This window comes from Somniosus microcephalus, unplaced genomic scaffold (assembly GCF_052327205.1).
Source record: "Somniosus microcephalus isolate GS21.2 unplaced genomic scaffold, FLI_Smic_1.0 unresolved_chr2, whole genome shotgun sequence".
Taxonomy (NCBI): Eukaryota; Metazoa; Chordata; class Chondrichthyes; order Squaliformes; family Somniosidae; genus Somniosus; species Somniosus microcephalus.
In genome coordinates, this window is record NW_028225180.1 from 74,044,430 (window position 1) to 74,058,326 (window position 13,897).

The window sequence follows — 13,897 nt, forward strand, 5'->3', positions numbered from 1 at the left end:
TAATTTTCAAAAGGCAGTTGAGCATTTTGCTTGAAAAGATCAATTTGGAGGGCAGTGGGACTAATGGACAGCTCCTTCAAAGAGCCAGCACAGATACGATGGGCTGAATGGCCTCCTTTCTGTGCTGAAAAATTCTGACATTTCTGACTCGTTTACTTTTATATTCTCTTCTGCACTTTCGGAGTTGAGGCTTGTTTGGGCTCGGCCATTAGCAGACACTGATGAATGTTTTCTTTCGACAGTTCCATTATGATGATAATAAGGCAGTGTTCTATGTAGAAGATTCTACGACTGCAAACGCTTTGAAGCAGCTATCGAGAAGAATTGTTGACAAAGATTTGTACCGGGTATGTGGCTTTATATATTTCTGACAGTAAGAATGATGTAATGTGTTTTTACCCACGGTTTTAAAAAAAAGTCCCTTCGGACCAGATAGAAACAAGCTTGCTCTGTTGTCTGAAGTGTGCTTAGCAGACCCCAACCTAATTTCTTGTTGTGCACTGATGTGCCTTCAATAACCACAGAACTAGAAGTTATAGACTTTAACAAGTTGGCTTTTAATCACAAGATCAGAGCTAACATCTCAACACACTGACTGGCTCGCAGGAATGAGTCATACAGATCCTGGGATCTTTATGTAAGAGAAGTCAGGGGCGGAGCCAAGAGCCAAGACCTGGAACCTTCCAGGTTAGTCAGGAAAGAGGAAGTGAAACTATACACCGTGTGGGGGAGGGTAATATACATGAGTGCAAAACGAATACAGGCAAGAACGAATACAGACAAGACAAACAGATTTCATTACATGGACCCACAGCAGAAAAACCGATGATTTGGCACTGAATTGAGCACCCTCCTCTCCAGAAGGCGATCACTTTCACCTTGCCCAGGTGACCATGTGTGAGTCCAATCACCTGAGTGTCAGTAGGCTAGTCCACCGTGGAGGTCATCACAGCCATGTCCAGTCCTGCCCTCAGCCCACACCGCTGGATTATAATGAGCGGAAGCGCGGGTTGACTTCTCTTCCTTCTCGCTGAGGATCCCGAAGCCACTTGCGGCTGCCCGAGTGTTGCCATGGCTGAGATGAGCTTACTCAGTACGCTCCGGGGATTGAAGCCGGGCTCTCCCTCTCTGTCTCAGTACTGTGATATATTTTCTCACTGAGCCGTTCCGAGCACTCCTCATTTCCCATTTACTTTTCCATTACACGCAGCACTGCACTCCAAAATCGTAAAACTGATTGGTGTGAACAAATGTTTTCTTTTCCCGCAGGTGGTAATCATCATAAACGCCTCGCTGCCGCCATCTTTCATTTTAAATGAACTCAAATTGGAGGAAATTGAGCACATAAAGGTAAGAGAATTCATAGACTGCTGAGGAATCCACACATCGTTTGCAGTGCTTCACAGTACGACATTATCCACAAATAGTCTGCTCTGGGAAATCTGTAATCAACGTGTCAAGGAAGTTATGGTGAACCTTTTTAAATCAGGCCTCAGCTGGAGTATTGTGTCCAATTCTGGGCACCGCACTTTCACCAGGATGTCAAGGCCTTGGAGAGGGTGCAGAGGAGATTTACCAGAATGGTACCAGGGATAAGGGACTTCAGTTATGTGGAGAGACTGGAGAAGCTGGGATTGTTCTTGGAGCAGGGAGAGATTTAATAGAGATGTTCAAAATTGTGAGGGGGTTTGATGGAGTAGATCGGGAGAAACCGTTTCCGCTGGCAGGAGGGTCGGTAACCAGAGGACACAGATTTAAGGTAATTTGCAAAAAATCCACGGGTGGGTGGAGGGGAAATGAGTTAAAATTGATAACAGATCAGCCGTGGTCTAATTGAATGGCAGAATAGACTCCGGGCTGAATAGCTTACTCCTGTTCCTATGTTCACATGAAAAGTTTGTATGGTGTCATTGAAAAGTGAATTTCAGTCAGATTTTTGATTGAAAATACATTTCGGCTCGTGCTAGAAAACGGTCAAGTTGTTGCCGAGAAGTATAAATTTAGAAAAACACGATAGATTCTGCTGGAAGATTTCCTCTTTTCTTGAACTTGACAACCCCACCCCATAAACAGTGGCATTTTCTTTTTTAAATGCAGCTATAACAGAGACACAGAGCTGGTAGACGAGACCAGGAGGAGTTGCACAGATCTGGTGCAGCAGAAAGTAACTAAGGATTGCAGATAAAGAGCTTGCATTTGTATAGCATCTTTTACATCCATCAAAGCACTTCACAGCCACTGCATTACTTTTGAAGTATGGCTGTTTTATAGGCAAACATGGCAGTCAATTTATACACAAACAGCAGTGAGGGGTGGGTGGGGCTGTGATCTGCTTTGTAAGGGGCGGAAATGACCAGTTAATCTGTATTTGGTTGAGAGATACACATCGGCAGGACACGAGGAGAACTCCCCATCTCCACTTCACATAATGACATGGTATCTTTTGTCCTCGAGAGGGAAGATAAGGCCTCGGTTTAGTGTCTCATCTGGCAATGTCGCATCCCTCATTACTGCATTGGAGCGGTCAGCTCGGATTCAATGTTCCCTGTCTTTTTTTTTTGGGTGCGCGGCCCCTTTAAGTGGCATTTAAATGTTCGCGCATGTGAGGTTATTCCAATAAAAAGCCGGCAAGCTGCCTGCACTGGGGCTGCAGGCACGGCTGCGCAGTTTAAAGAGAGCATTGCTTAGATTATGTTCATTCCTGCAGTGGCGCTGGAACCTGCGACCCTCCTGACTCCGAGACCAGAGTGGTGCCATTTAGGCAAGGCTGACACTGTTGGAGGAGAAGCCTGTAGCTTTGCTTTCCAACTCGGCCAGAGCTGGAAAGTAATTCTTGCTCGGCCGATGTGCTTCCGCACTTCTGATGTTACTTTAAATGGGCAAAATTTGGACTAAGCAACAAGTTATCCGTTCGACAGACATACGTGACTGACTGTTCCTTCATTTTACAGTACTTGAAAGACCTACCTTTATTTTACAGCAATGCATGAGTAAGCGTTACGATGGATCACAGCAGGCCCTAGATTTAAACAGCATACGCAGCGACCCAGGTATGGATTTGGCATTTTTACCTACTCTGTTGATGTTTTCACATTTTGGAACTTCACAACTATTAGACATAATTAGAAAAAAGATACATATTTATAGTTGAAATCTACCCAGTTTTCTTCCCCCGCCTGTCACCTTCCACTCTTTCTCCCCCCCCCCGCCCCCAGCACTGACTTTCTGGGTTACAGTTCCAGTCGCATTTGTGTGTGAATCTAGACACTTGGGGGAGGGTGTAATTTTAATCCCCAAAAATGGGTGGGTTTGGTTTGGGTGGGATGATAAAAATTTTACAATCTTAAACCCGACCCCAACCTGCCCACTTCCGGTTGTAACGGAGACACTCGGTTTAGTGTCTCATCCAAAAGACGGCACCTCTGACAATGTCGCATCTCTCATTACTGCATTGGAGTGTCAGCTCGGATTCAATGTTCCCTGTCACTTTTTTTGGGTGTGCGGCCCCTTTAAGTGGCATTTAAATGTTCGCGCATTCTTTATCTGCAATCCTTAGTTACAGACAGAGAATGAGCAACCAACCCGTTCCCAGGAGACGGGTTGTCCATTTAAATATTATAATGAGTCTGCATGCCTCAACCGATCTGCCAGATTTAACCCTGACCGGCTGGGTATCTCAGACCTCCGGAAACCCGGCAGCTAAAGGGAGCCGAGGACTGCTTTGTGGAAAAGGTACTTTACAGCACTGCTTGTGGATCAGGAGGCGCAGAGTGCTTCCTCCTAGCCCACCAAGCTTACCTGCTTCCCTGCAGGACACCACCACTCCCCCTTCCTCTCCACCCCCACCCTGGCCCCTTTGCGATCAGACCACTGGCTGATTTTCACTTTCCCACCTTGGGCCAGGGCACTGAGGAACCACTAATGATCTGCAGGCTGAGATCCGGTAACTCCGCACAGAACAGGAATTGAATCTATGACCACTTGGTTGTACGGCTTGTTGGCGCACGTGCTCGTTGCTCGCTGTTAAACTGGGGGGAGCAATTAGCTTTATTGCACGTTGACCGTAGATTAGTAATAATCACTGCTTCTGATTCTTGGCAACTATTCTGTTTGGTTGTTCAGACCTCGTCCCCCCGAATATAGACGTGGTGTTAAACAGAAGGAATTCCATGAATGCGGTCGTCAAAATAATAGAAGAAAACATTCCAGAGGTACGCATTGTGCAGATACGTTTTGAGAGGAGGGATTCTTATCTTTATATTTTCTATTATGAGGGTAAGGTTTAAGCAGCCAATTTCTGGGATTTGGAAGTCCTGTGAAGGAGATCTCTGCAGGATTGTGTACCTTAAAAACATGGCGGCAGCATTTGTAACGGTCTAATAAGGAAGTCTAGTTATACTGTAATGTCTTTTACAGAACTAACAGGCTACTGCTGATTATTTTATAAAAACAGTGTCTTTTACAAATGATGCAGAGACACACCGGCCCTGAGATGAGGGGGTTGACGTATGACGAAAGGTTGAGCAGGTTGGGTCTATACTCATTGGAGTTTAGAAGAATGAGAGGGGATCTTATTGAAACATATAAGATTGTGAGGGGGCTCGATAGGGTAGATGCAGAGAGGATGCTTCCCCTCGTGGGGGAATCTAGAACTCGGGGGCATAGTCTCAGAATAAGGGGGCGCCCATTTAAAATGAAGATGAGGAGGAATTTCTTCTGAGGGTGGTGAATCTTTGGAATTCTCTACCCCAGAGAGCCGTGGAGGCTGGGTCATTGAATATATTCAAGGTGGAGATAGACAGATATTTGAACTACAGGGGAGTCGGAGGGTTATGGGGAGTGGGCAGGGAAGTGGAGTTGAGGCCAAGATCAGATCAGCCATGATCTTATTGAATGGCGGAGCAGGCTCGAGGGGCCGAATGGCCGACTCCTGCTCCTGTTTCTATGTTCTCCTGTTTGGAATGCTGTTCGTGTCTCATTGTCTCAGACGATTATAACTGGCATTGTAACTTGTGTACTATTTTGCAGTTGCTCTCTCTTAACCTGGGCAATAACCGGCTGTACAAGCTGGATGACCTGGCAGACCTGGTTACCAAAGCTCCCAGTTTGAAAATTTTGAATCTTTCCAGAAACGAGGTGAGTGTGCAGTAACGGCCAAGAGCTTAGTCATGCATCTTGTGTGGCCGGTGTCGATTGTCCTTTTGCATATACTACCTATACCAGAGGTTCCCAAACACTTTTTGCCGAGACACCCCCACTCCCCCCAATTGTCGATTCGGGTCTCATGTCTGCCCCACTTTTTCTAAGAAACAGTTTTTTTTTTGCAGAGAACAAGAGGATTTTATTTTTTCAGCTAACGTAACCTATTGCTTATGACAGAAAGCAAGGTAAATAGAACAGCACCTCTACCATACTGCTGAATAAACTCGAACGTAAAGGAACACTAAAGACTCTCCTTTGTCGGATGAGCCTGTTTGCTGCTAGCTCACAATTTGTAGAATCTATTTTGATTTCGAAGAGTTTCAGCCAGCCGCTACGATCAAGAAGCTTCGAATACATTTTTGATGGAAATAAGCAAAGAGGAAAGCAACTGCTCACAGATGCATTGAGGCAAAGCGTGCAAGTATTTTGACGGCTCTTTGGGACAATTTGGAGAAGTCTTTTCGATTTGAGAGCCAGAATTGATCAAGAGGCGTGACTTTAAAACTATCTCTCAAAAGAGTCACCAGCGAAGGCAATCAGATTTGTTCTTGGCCTTGCCACGAAATCCTCTGAGAGGATTTCAACCCCAGTCACAATCCTGCAATTCATTAGCATCTCTATTGTGACTCCACACCCCCCCGCCCAAGTGGATGCGCCACCCAGTTTGGGAACCTCTGATCTAGACTGATGAGGCAACCTTGTTCCCTGGTCTATTCTGAGTTAGCTGATGTCAGCTGGCAAAAGCAATAGGGGCTTCACAATTGACCTCCCTGCTCCTTGACCAGAAGAGGCAAAATCTAATCGCTCTCCAGTGACTCCTGCTGGAGCATGCGCGCGCGTGTGTGTGTGTGTGTGTGTGTGTGTCTGACTCGTGAGAACAGGGTTGGGTTGGTTGTGATGTAGTTGAATAGCCTGCCAACACTGTTCAGGCTCCTGCATGAGGAGTGGCCACTTGGGCTGGGTAACTGTGCACTGCCGACACTGGCGATATACCCTAGTGTGAGTCGAGGTAGCAGGTGGGAAGGAGTGCATCTCCGTTCCAGAGAGCGGTGGGTTAATAATATGTATTCACTTTAATTTGTAGTAATGCAGTATTGGTCTCGTGCTACATAGGTGCTGAATCAGAAATTGTAGCACATGTAATCCATCCAAAAATGCATTTATTCAAGTCGTGCCACTGAAGGATGACATCCCGGCGACAACAGCCCAAGGGACAACTTAATCCTGTATTTCCACTGAGATTCTCAACCCCTTTTGAAGGAATCCATGTTCCACAGAGAGAGAAGTTCCCACAAATGTACAAATACAGCTTCTGCTGCCAGCACTTTGATTATCAGTGGACCTCTAGAAATTTACTCTTTAATAAGTAACTTTGCATTGTGATGGACACACTTAAAGTAACACCTGCTCCGTCTCCTACAACGCAGTTTTGCAGTTTAAATTGCTGATCCTCAAATGCACAGTGCTAGTTTTGAAGCTCGGTGGTTGCTGTGGGGTTTAACCGTTGCCTTTCATTTGCAGTTATTATTTTAATAACTGAGCTTGTGTTGCTGAAACGTCAGAAGTTTTTCTAAATGTGCATTACACTGTTACACACAGGTGCAGCCGTATAGTTATACACAGCATTTACAGGAGAATTCATTGATGTAATGTCTGTCGCTATTGCCGTGCATTGTGGAATAGTAGCATTGCATACTTCAAGAAAGGATTTTTGATTGAGAATCATGCATTATCTAGCCTTCAGTTTAACAGATTTATTTATTCTCGGAAAATCTTGACCTCTCAACTTGAAGAGATTTCAAGCGAGTAGGTAGCAACAGGCATTTGAGTGCTGTACCTAGAAGCGTAGGTAGTGTTTTTTTTTATTATATATATATTATATAGATTAAATCATTGCAGTCACCTAAAAGAACAATGCAAAATAAATCTCTATTTAGCTCAAATCCGAAAGAGAGCTGGACAAAATAAAAGGCTTCAAGCTGGAAGAGCTATGGTTGGATGGGAACCCTCTTTGTGACGGCTTCCGGGATCAGGCTACGTACGTCAGGTCAGTGGAAGGACCCCTTGCTCTGGTTTTGTTCCAGGATGCCTCGCAAATGGCACACAATATATTTTTCCCTAACTTAATTTAAAAGTAATTTAATTTTCTCACTAATTTCTTTACATAGAATTTTAGTAATATTGGGAGACTCCAGCATTACTTCTCATAGTTAATTTATATGCTGTATATTGGGGTACCTCGTGTATAAATGGATAACCTAAGTGGCTATGTACGCTTTTTATATTCAAAGTACAGGAAACTTTCTGGTATCCGGCACGGACGGGACCGACGTGGTGCCGGTTCAGCAACAATTCCGGATAACCGAACGCTATAGTAAAAGTTACGGAGCTCAGAGCGCCGTATAAAGCAACAAACCCTGTTGCTTAGCAACAGCTTCAGAACAACGTCCACAAGTTGCAAGCGTCTCTGTAGCTTAGCAACAGCTGCAGCCAAACCCTTGCCTTCCTCCATTTGTTGCTGTGCAAGTAATAAAAGTTACCTGAAACCGACTCCTGAATTTTGCCGGTTAACCGACATTTCCAGTTATTTAGGGGCCAGTTAATCGAAAGTTTCCTGTAAATATTTTTCACAGCCGGTCTGGTGTGCAGGCTATTAAGAACCTCTTTTTAAAAAAAAAAAAAAAACATAGCATTTTCCATTTTTAACTACTTTTCTAAAAAAAATGCAGGCCTCAGTCTGTTAGTGGTGGCAAAACTATGGATTAATCTCTAATAGTTCTCCCTTTTAGGGCTCAGAATGGGGGTCTGCAGTCCAAAGAGGCCCTAGTTGTGTTTTTATTCCCTGTTCAACTTTACAACTGGTAAATTGAAGTGTTTTTATGTTGTAGTTACAGAGGTTGCAAAATGTTATGTGCATTAAGACTCGTGAAGCTGTCATTTATCCAAAAGATTCTTGGCAAACATCTCCTTGCATTCCCAAAAAAAGCTTTGAATGATCTCAAAAGCCAATGATTACACAAATCAGCCAACTCTTCTGTAACTTTGCCTCCAAGTGTTTGATTCACCAGACTGCGACAACGATTCCATATCGACAAATTAAAAGAAGACTTGAACCATCGCCTGCGTCGGTCCATGCGTCTGTGAAATGGGGCCACGTTTTATTTCCTGTTGGCCAGTGAAGAAGGCTGGTTAGCCAGTGACGGGTAAGATTCCTCAGGAGAGGAACAACCTAAGACAGGCACAGCCGCGCATTGGCCTTCAGAATAGTAATGTGTGGTCATGTGGCTTTGGCACATTCCTGGCTTTTGCACCTGACTGGGAGAGTTTGACTAGTTGAAGAGTTTTGCCTGACGAAGCAACTTCATGGGAGAAAATGATAACAGCTTGCACGCTGCCTGCAACCTCGGCTGGTTTATTTTGACAGTCAAATACCAAATTTGTGGACATGCTAAAACATTGTCTTTTGGAAACAATTTTTAAAAACAAATCTGCCTCTGGGAGGGATGAAGAACTCATTGCGGCAGACCACAATTAATGTGGTACAAAAACATCACTAACGGCTTATGTAATAAAACATTTTAATATCATTTAATATGGCCAGTGCTAATAGGAGTAACTAGATCTTATTTGGACAGCAGCTCTCTGTTCTACCCTCTCCTCTTTCGCTGTCTTTTTTCCTCGTTCTCGCACTGTCTTTTTCTTGTTCTCTCACTCTTTCACTTGTCTTTTTTCTTGTTGTCTCGCTCTGTCAATTTGAGGCCTTTTTTGTGTTTTTTTTTTAAATTTAGATTCGCCAACCAATTTTTATTTTTAATTGTTTACTCCCGATGTACAGTAATCATTTGAGCGGAATTAGTAACTAGCACCTCAGTGATATCACATTGGCTTAATCCTTCTCCCCCGCCCAATCCGAACTAACCATAGTGTTGGTATCTCTTTTTCCAACATTGATCCTGTTAACTATCGCCTCTGTGCAGGTGAGTGCTAGCTTGGTAAGTAAATGGAAACTGAATATGTGTGAGATTGAGGGCAGCGTTGCTTTTAGTTCGCCTAATTAGGCTGTGTTTCAAACTTTAAAAAAAAATTAAATGCATCCAAGACTGAACTTTACTATTCTTAATCATCTGCACTGATGACTCCCAAGCTGGTTTGTTGTGTCTTCATTTAGCAAGTGATTGAATTTCAGGCTCTTGTGTTTGTTGTAGCTGCTGGAATGGGGTTTGTGATTGCAGACGCAATTGCTCCAAGTCTGCGTAAATTCCCCATCATTTAAAATCGGTGATATAATTATTTAACACACTTGCTGTAAAAAAAGTTTTTTAAAAATTTGTCTGCTGCACCTAAGTGTCCGGAGCCAGATGACAATAGTGAGATTCAATGTAGCAAAAATGTGTTGTGTGCTGGGATGGAAGGTAAATTCGCCCATCACTCTGAAAGTTTGCAAGTGTGTGTGAAGAGCCTCTCTCTTTTCTCCCCCCCCCCCCCCTGCTCCCTGGAGCCATTTATGTCAACAATGTAGTGCAAATTGCTTGGTGGAGTTGAGGTTTTTGGACGTATTTTTAATATGGCCTAAATAGACCAACAAAAAGCTTACTGTTACAGCGGGCTTAATTGTCGATTTAAAAACTTTTATTGGGTAATTTTTACAGTACTTCAAAATACATTCTGATTTTTATAGATGATACCTTAATTATGATGGATGTCCAGACCCAAGGCAGCAGACTCTCTTCCAATAACACACCCCAGACCCTGTCTAACTCCCCGAACACTGACCCTGAGCCCTATTACATGCAGCCTGCCACTGTGATATATATCAGTGTTCTGATTGGATAGTTTGTGAATGATCCAGGCTCCAAACGCAATAGTTTGCATATCCCACGCAGCTTCTCTTAAATAGGAATTGTACGGTTGTTCAACCGTGCAAAATAGTGCTGCCAAAACCATATAAAAAGGCAAGTCTGCTGGCTAAACTCTGCCTAGGGGGAACCCACCCCAGATGTGAGTGGATAATCTGATCGAGCAGTCTGGGACCTGCTGTTTGAACATGGTGCTGTCAGTCATCCAAACAATTAACAGCAGCTGACGAGCGTGTTTCACGCTGTCCGGCTAACCTGCTACAGGATGCGAAGCAGGGACGAGGCCTTTATGCATGGAACTAGAACGCGGTTTTAGGTTTCTGTCACGAGGCTCCAGCGGTTCAAATGGCCTTTGTTTTAACTGTAATAAATGCCATCCTGAAAAATGCGTCCCATCCATTTTAAAGGCAGCACTAATCAAGATTTTAAAATCTGTTTGGTGGTTCTATTTCATTCTATTATTCTCAACACGTTGGAGTGAGCCCAGGATTAACTGGAAAGATCACAAGTACTGGAGAAATTTCTAACTCCATTTGATGTAAGGGGCATTCTCCACGTCATTCCCCCCCCCCCCCCCCAATGTTATTTCATGTTGGGCATGGTCGCTGTGATTTTTAAATAGTTTATCTGAGTCAATCGAAACAGATTCTGCCTATTTTTGAGGTGCCTTTCCTGGTTGAGGAACTGGTCCAAAAGTCTCTCTCGGCTGGGAAAGGAGCTTCTATGGCCTTGAGCATCCACACTTAATGTTGGTTACTTCAGTCAAGGTTTGATAAACGGACTGGTTTTTTAGTCAGTCAGCATCCAGCGGTTGTATGCGACTGGGGGGGTGGGGGATCCGACTGCGGTGTATTGGCCGTGCTTCTGTGGAAGTTTTCTCACGCTGTTACTTTTTGTTTGTTTCACTTCTCTCCCTCTTTGCAATGTTTGACAGTGCCGTCAGGGAAAAATTTCCAAAGCTCCTCAGGCTGGTGAGTACTGTACATCACTCGCAGGTTCCTCCAGACTAATGCAGGGTTTGAAGTATTCCTGAGAATCGGAAGCGAGTTGGATTGAAAAGCTGGGGGGTGCAGGGAGGGCTAACCAGTCAAACATTGAAGGATTTTGCTGTAGTGTAATGGGGTGATTTTCATGCCCAAGTTGAGCTTCTTTGCTCTGGATATTTATACCTCAGCCACTTGCGTTGTTGATTCCAATTTAGTAATGTTGGACTGTAATTTAAGTCCAGTGGTTGCAGGCTCGCAGATTGCATAGAACCAGGATGAGACGATCTGGGTCCATTTTACAAAGTCCGAGTCAAAGTCTTTTGTTCACAATTGTTTTGTTTAGCTTTGGCTAGGTTGGCAATGGAAGGGGATATTTAAAGCGCTCAGTGCTGGGTTCTGCTATCTCGGGTTCTGCTGGACTCACACCTGTTTTTCAACCATTAGGACGGCCATGAGCTCCCTCCTCCAATCTCCTTTGACGTCGAGACACCAACCACACTTCCTTCATGCAAGGTATGGTGTGAATAGACTGCTTTGGTATAGTTAGATGGCGCACTTTACAGGTTGTCTGGTAAAGTAGGCTTGGTGCTGTAGAAGATCAAAGCGATTTGGGGATGCAGGTTCACATTAAAGGCAGCGTCCCTGGTTGATGCAGCTGTAAAACAGAAAGATAATGGAATTCTAGACTTTATCATGGGTATAGTATATAAAAGCCAAGAGGTAATGCTGAGCCTAGTTGATGAGAGAGGGACACAGAGACAGGGCCCAAAAGCCTGGGACTCGATTTAAAATGTTGCCCGGCAGCAGATTCACAGGGACACAGAGAGGCCCCAAAGCCTGGGACTCAATTTAAACCGCCCGGCCCAAAACAGCCCTGGCAAAGCCGGGCTCCCCCAGCTAGTAGTATATAAAAGCCAAGAGGTAATGCTGAGCCTAGTTAATAAGACCTCAGCTAGAGTACTGTGTGCAGTATTGGGCTCCACAATATAGAAATTATGTTCAGGTTTTAGAGAAGGTACAATGCAGATTCAGTATGAGGAAATACAAATAAGAAAGACTTCAAAATTGGGGCCATTTTCATTAGAATAATGTAGATTGCAGGGTGATATTAAGGAAAGTTTTTTAAATTATGGAAAGGAGGGTGCGGGGTAGACAGGTGCAGATATTTTCCAGTGGTTGAGGGCCATAAATACAAGATTTAATGGCAGAGATTTAGAACAGAGGGCAGGAGAAACCCGAGGCTGTGGCATTGACTTCCAGGGTTAGTGATTGAGGCAGAAACTGTCAGCATTTTAAGATTGGATTGGATCGGTGGATGAACGAGAAGGGGACGATGGGATGTTGGAACAAAGCAGGTAAATGTGATTGGAACTGTGGAAGATAAATGTCAACACGGACTGGTTGGGTCGAATTTCTGTAAGATCTTCCAATAACCTGTGTCTTGTTAAAATGTACTCGGTTTTCATAGAAACCAGAGAGCGAACCCCACTCCAGAGACTTCAGCACAAAACCTAGGCTGGCGCTTCAGTGCAGTGCTGAGTGAGTGCTGATCTGTCGGAGGTGCCGTCTTTCAGATAAGACGCTAATCCGAGGCCCCGTCTGCCCTCTCAGGTGAACATAAACAATCCCACGGCTCTATTAGAGCAGGGAGTTTTCCTAATGTCCTGGTCAACATTCTTCCCTCAGACAGTGCCATCAAAAACAGATTAATTGGTCATTCATTTGTTGTCTGTGGAATCTTACTGTGTGCAAGTTGGCTGCTTTATTTGCCTACACAACAGCTGTACGCTTCAGAAGTAATAGATGGATCATAAAGCACTTTGGGACATGCTGCAAATATAAGGTGCCATGTTAATGAAAGTTCTTTTCTTTCAAGCAAGGTGCCTTGAAAACACAGGTGTCAGTTATACAAGCGACTCGGTGATTTTTAGCACTAGGCGAAGCGTCGATGTGGTCTTTAAGCTGCTGTTTGTTTTCCTTTAACAGGCAAGTTACTTTGGTACAGATGAAATCAAGGTGCTCGTAACACGGTTCATTCAGCAGTAAGTACCCATGGGTTCGGATATGTATGGCTGGTAAACTTTGATGTACATTAATAAACAGGAACAAGTGCCAAATAAGCTCATGGTTCTAGTCTTCCTACCACTTTCAGCCCAGCAGTTGCCTTAAGCCGTGATTTGAACTGGGTGGAATGGTACATTAAAAGTTGTATGGTAACTGTTCCACCTTGTTCTCGGAGCCGGATTGAAGCACAAGTATAAAAAAAAAAAAAAATTTAAATAACTGTCTAGAAATCTGAAATAAAAACAGCAACGGTTAACCGTGTTAACCATGCTTTGTATTTCCACCACTTTCTGTTCTACAGGAAACTTTGGTTTATCCGGAGGTTGTATGGAAACCTCGATCTACCGGCAGAAATCAGGAGCCGTTTTGTTAGGTTTTTTTTCTTCTCGTGGCTTTGTTTTCAACAGTCGGGCTCTGGAAAGTCTCTCTGAAGCTGTTGCTAAGCTACAGAGATGCTTCCAAGGTGCGGGCCGACTGTTTACAAGCTGTTGCTAAGCAACAGTGTTTGTTGTCAGATACGGAGATGAAAACCTCCGTATGCTTCAACGTTACTTTGTATGTCCGGCAGTTTTGATAGATCGGCAACAGCTCGGTCCCGTCGGTGCCGGATATAACAAAGTTTCCTGTACTTTCTGTAGAAAGCTGTTCATATCCCTCTGAACCTGTTGTAATATTTCTGAACCAAAGTGACCAGATTTCATTCTAACGATGTGCTCTGGGAGTTTCGGACCCAGCAGATATTTTGTACCCAGGTACATGTTGCAGGCTTGTGCCTGGAGTTTTCCTCCT

At 44.1% G+C, this 13,897-nt stretch overlaps 1 protein-coding gene across 2 annotated transcripts in view; it reads left to right on the plus strand.

Moving 5' to 3' along the window:
* LOC147092825 (nuclear RNA export factor 1-like) overlaps nucleotides 1-13,897 on the plus strand; it is an 85,465-nt gene that overhangs the window by 47,549 nt on the left and 24,019 nt on the right. For both annotated transcript variants that reach the window (XM_085976076.1, XM_085976077.1), the window contains 9 exons: nucleotides 243-347; nucleotides 1,270-1,350; nucleotides 2,981-3,050; nucleotides 4,123-4,211; nucleotides 5,029-5,136; nucleotides 7,140-7,249; nucleotides 10,993-11,029; nucleotides 11,489-11,557; nucleotides 13,031-13,086. In XM_085976076.1, the coding sequence (XP_085832202.1) occupies nucleotides 243-347; nucleotides 1,270-1,350; nucleotides 2,981-3,050; nucleotides 4,123-4,211; nucleotides 5,029-5,136; nucleotides 7,140-7,249; nucleotides 10,993-11,029; nucleotides 11,489-11,557; nucleotides 13,031-13,086 (725 nt within the window). The remainder of the gene's footprint in view (nucleotides 1-242; nucleotides 348-1,269; nucleotides 1,351-2,980; nucleotides 3,051-4,122; nucleotides 4,212-5,028; nucleotides 5,137-7,139; nucleotides 7,250-10,992; nucleotides 11,030-11,488; nucleotides 11,558-13,030; nucleotides 13,087-13,897) is intronic.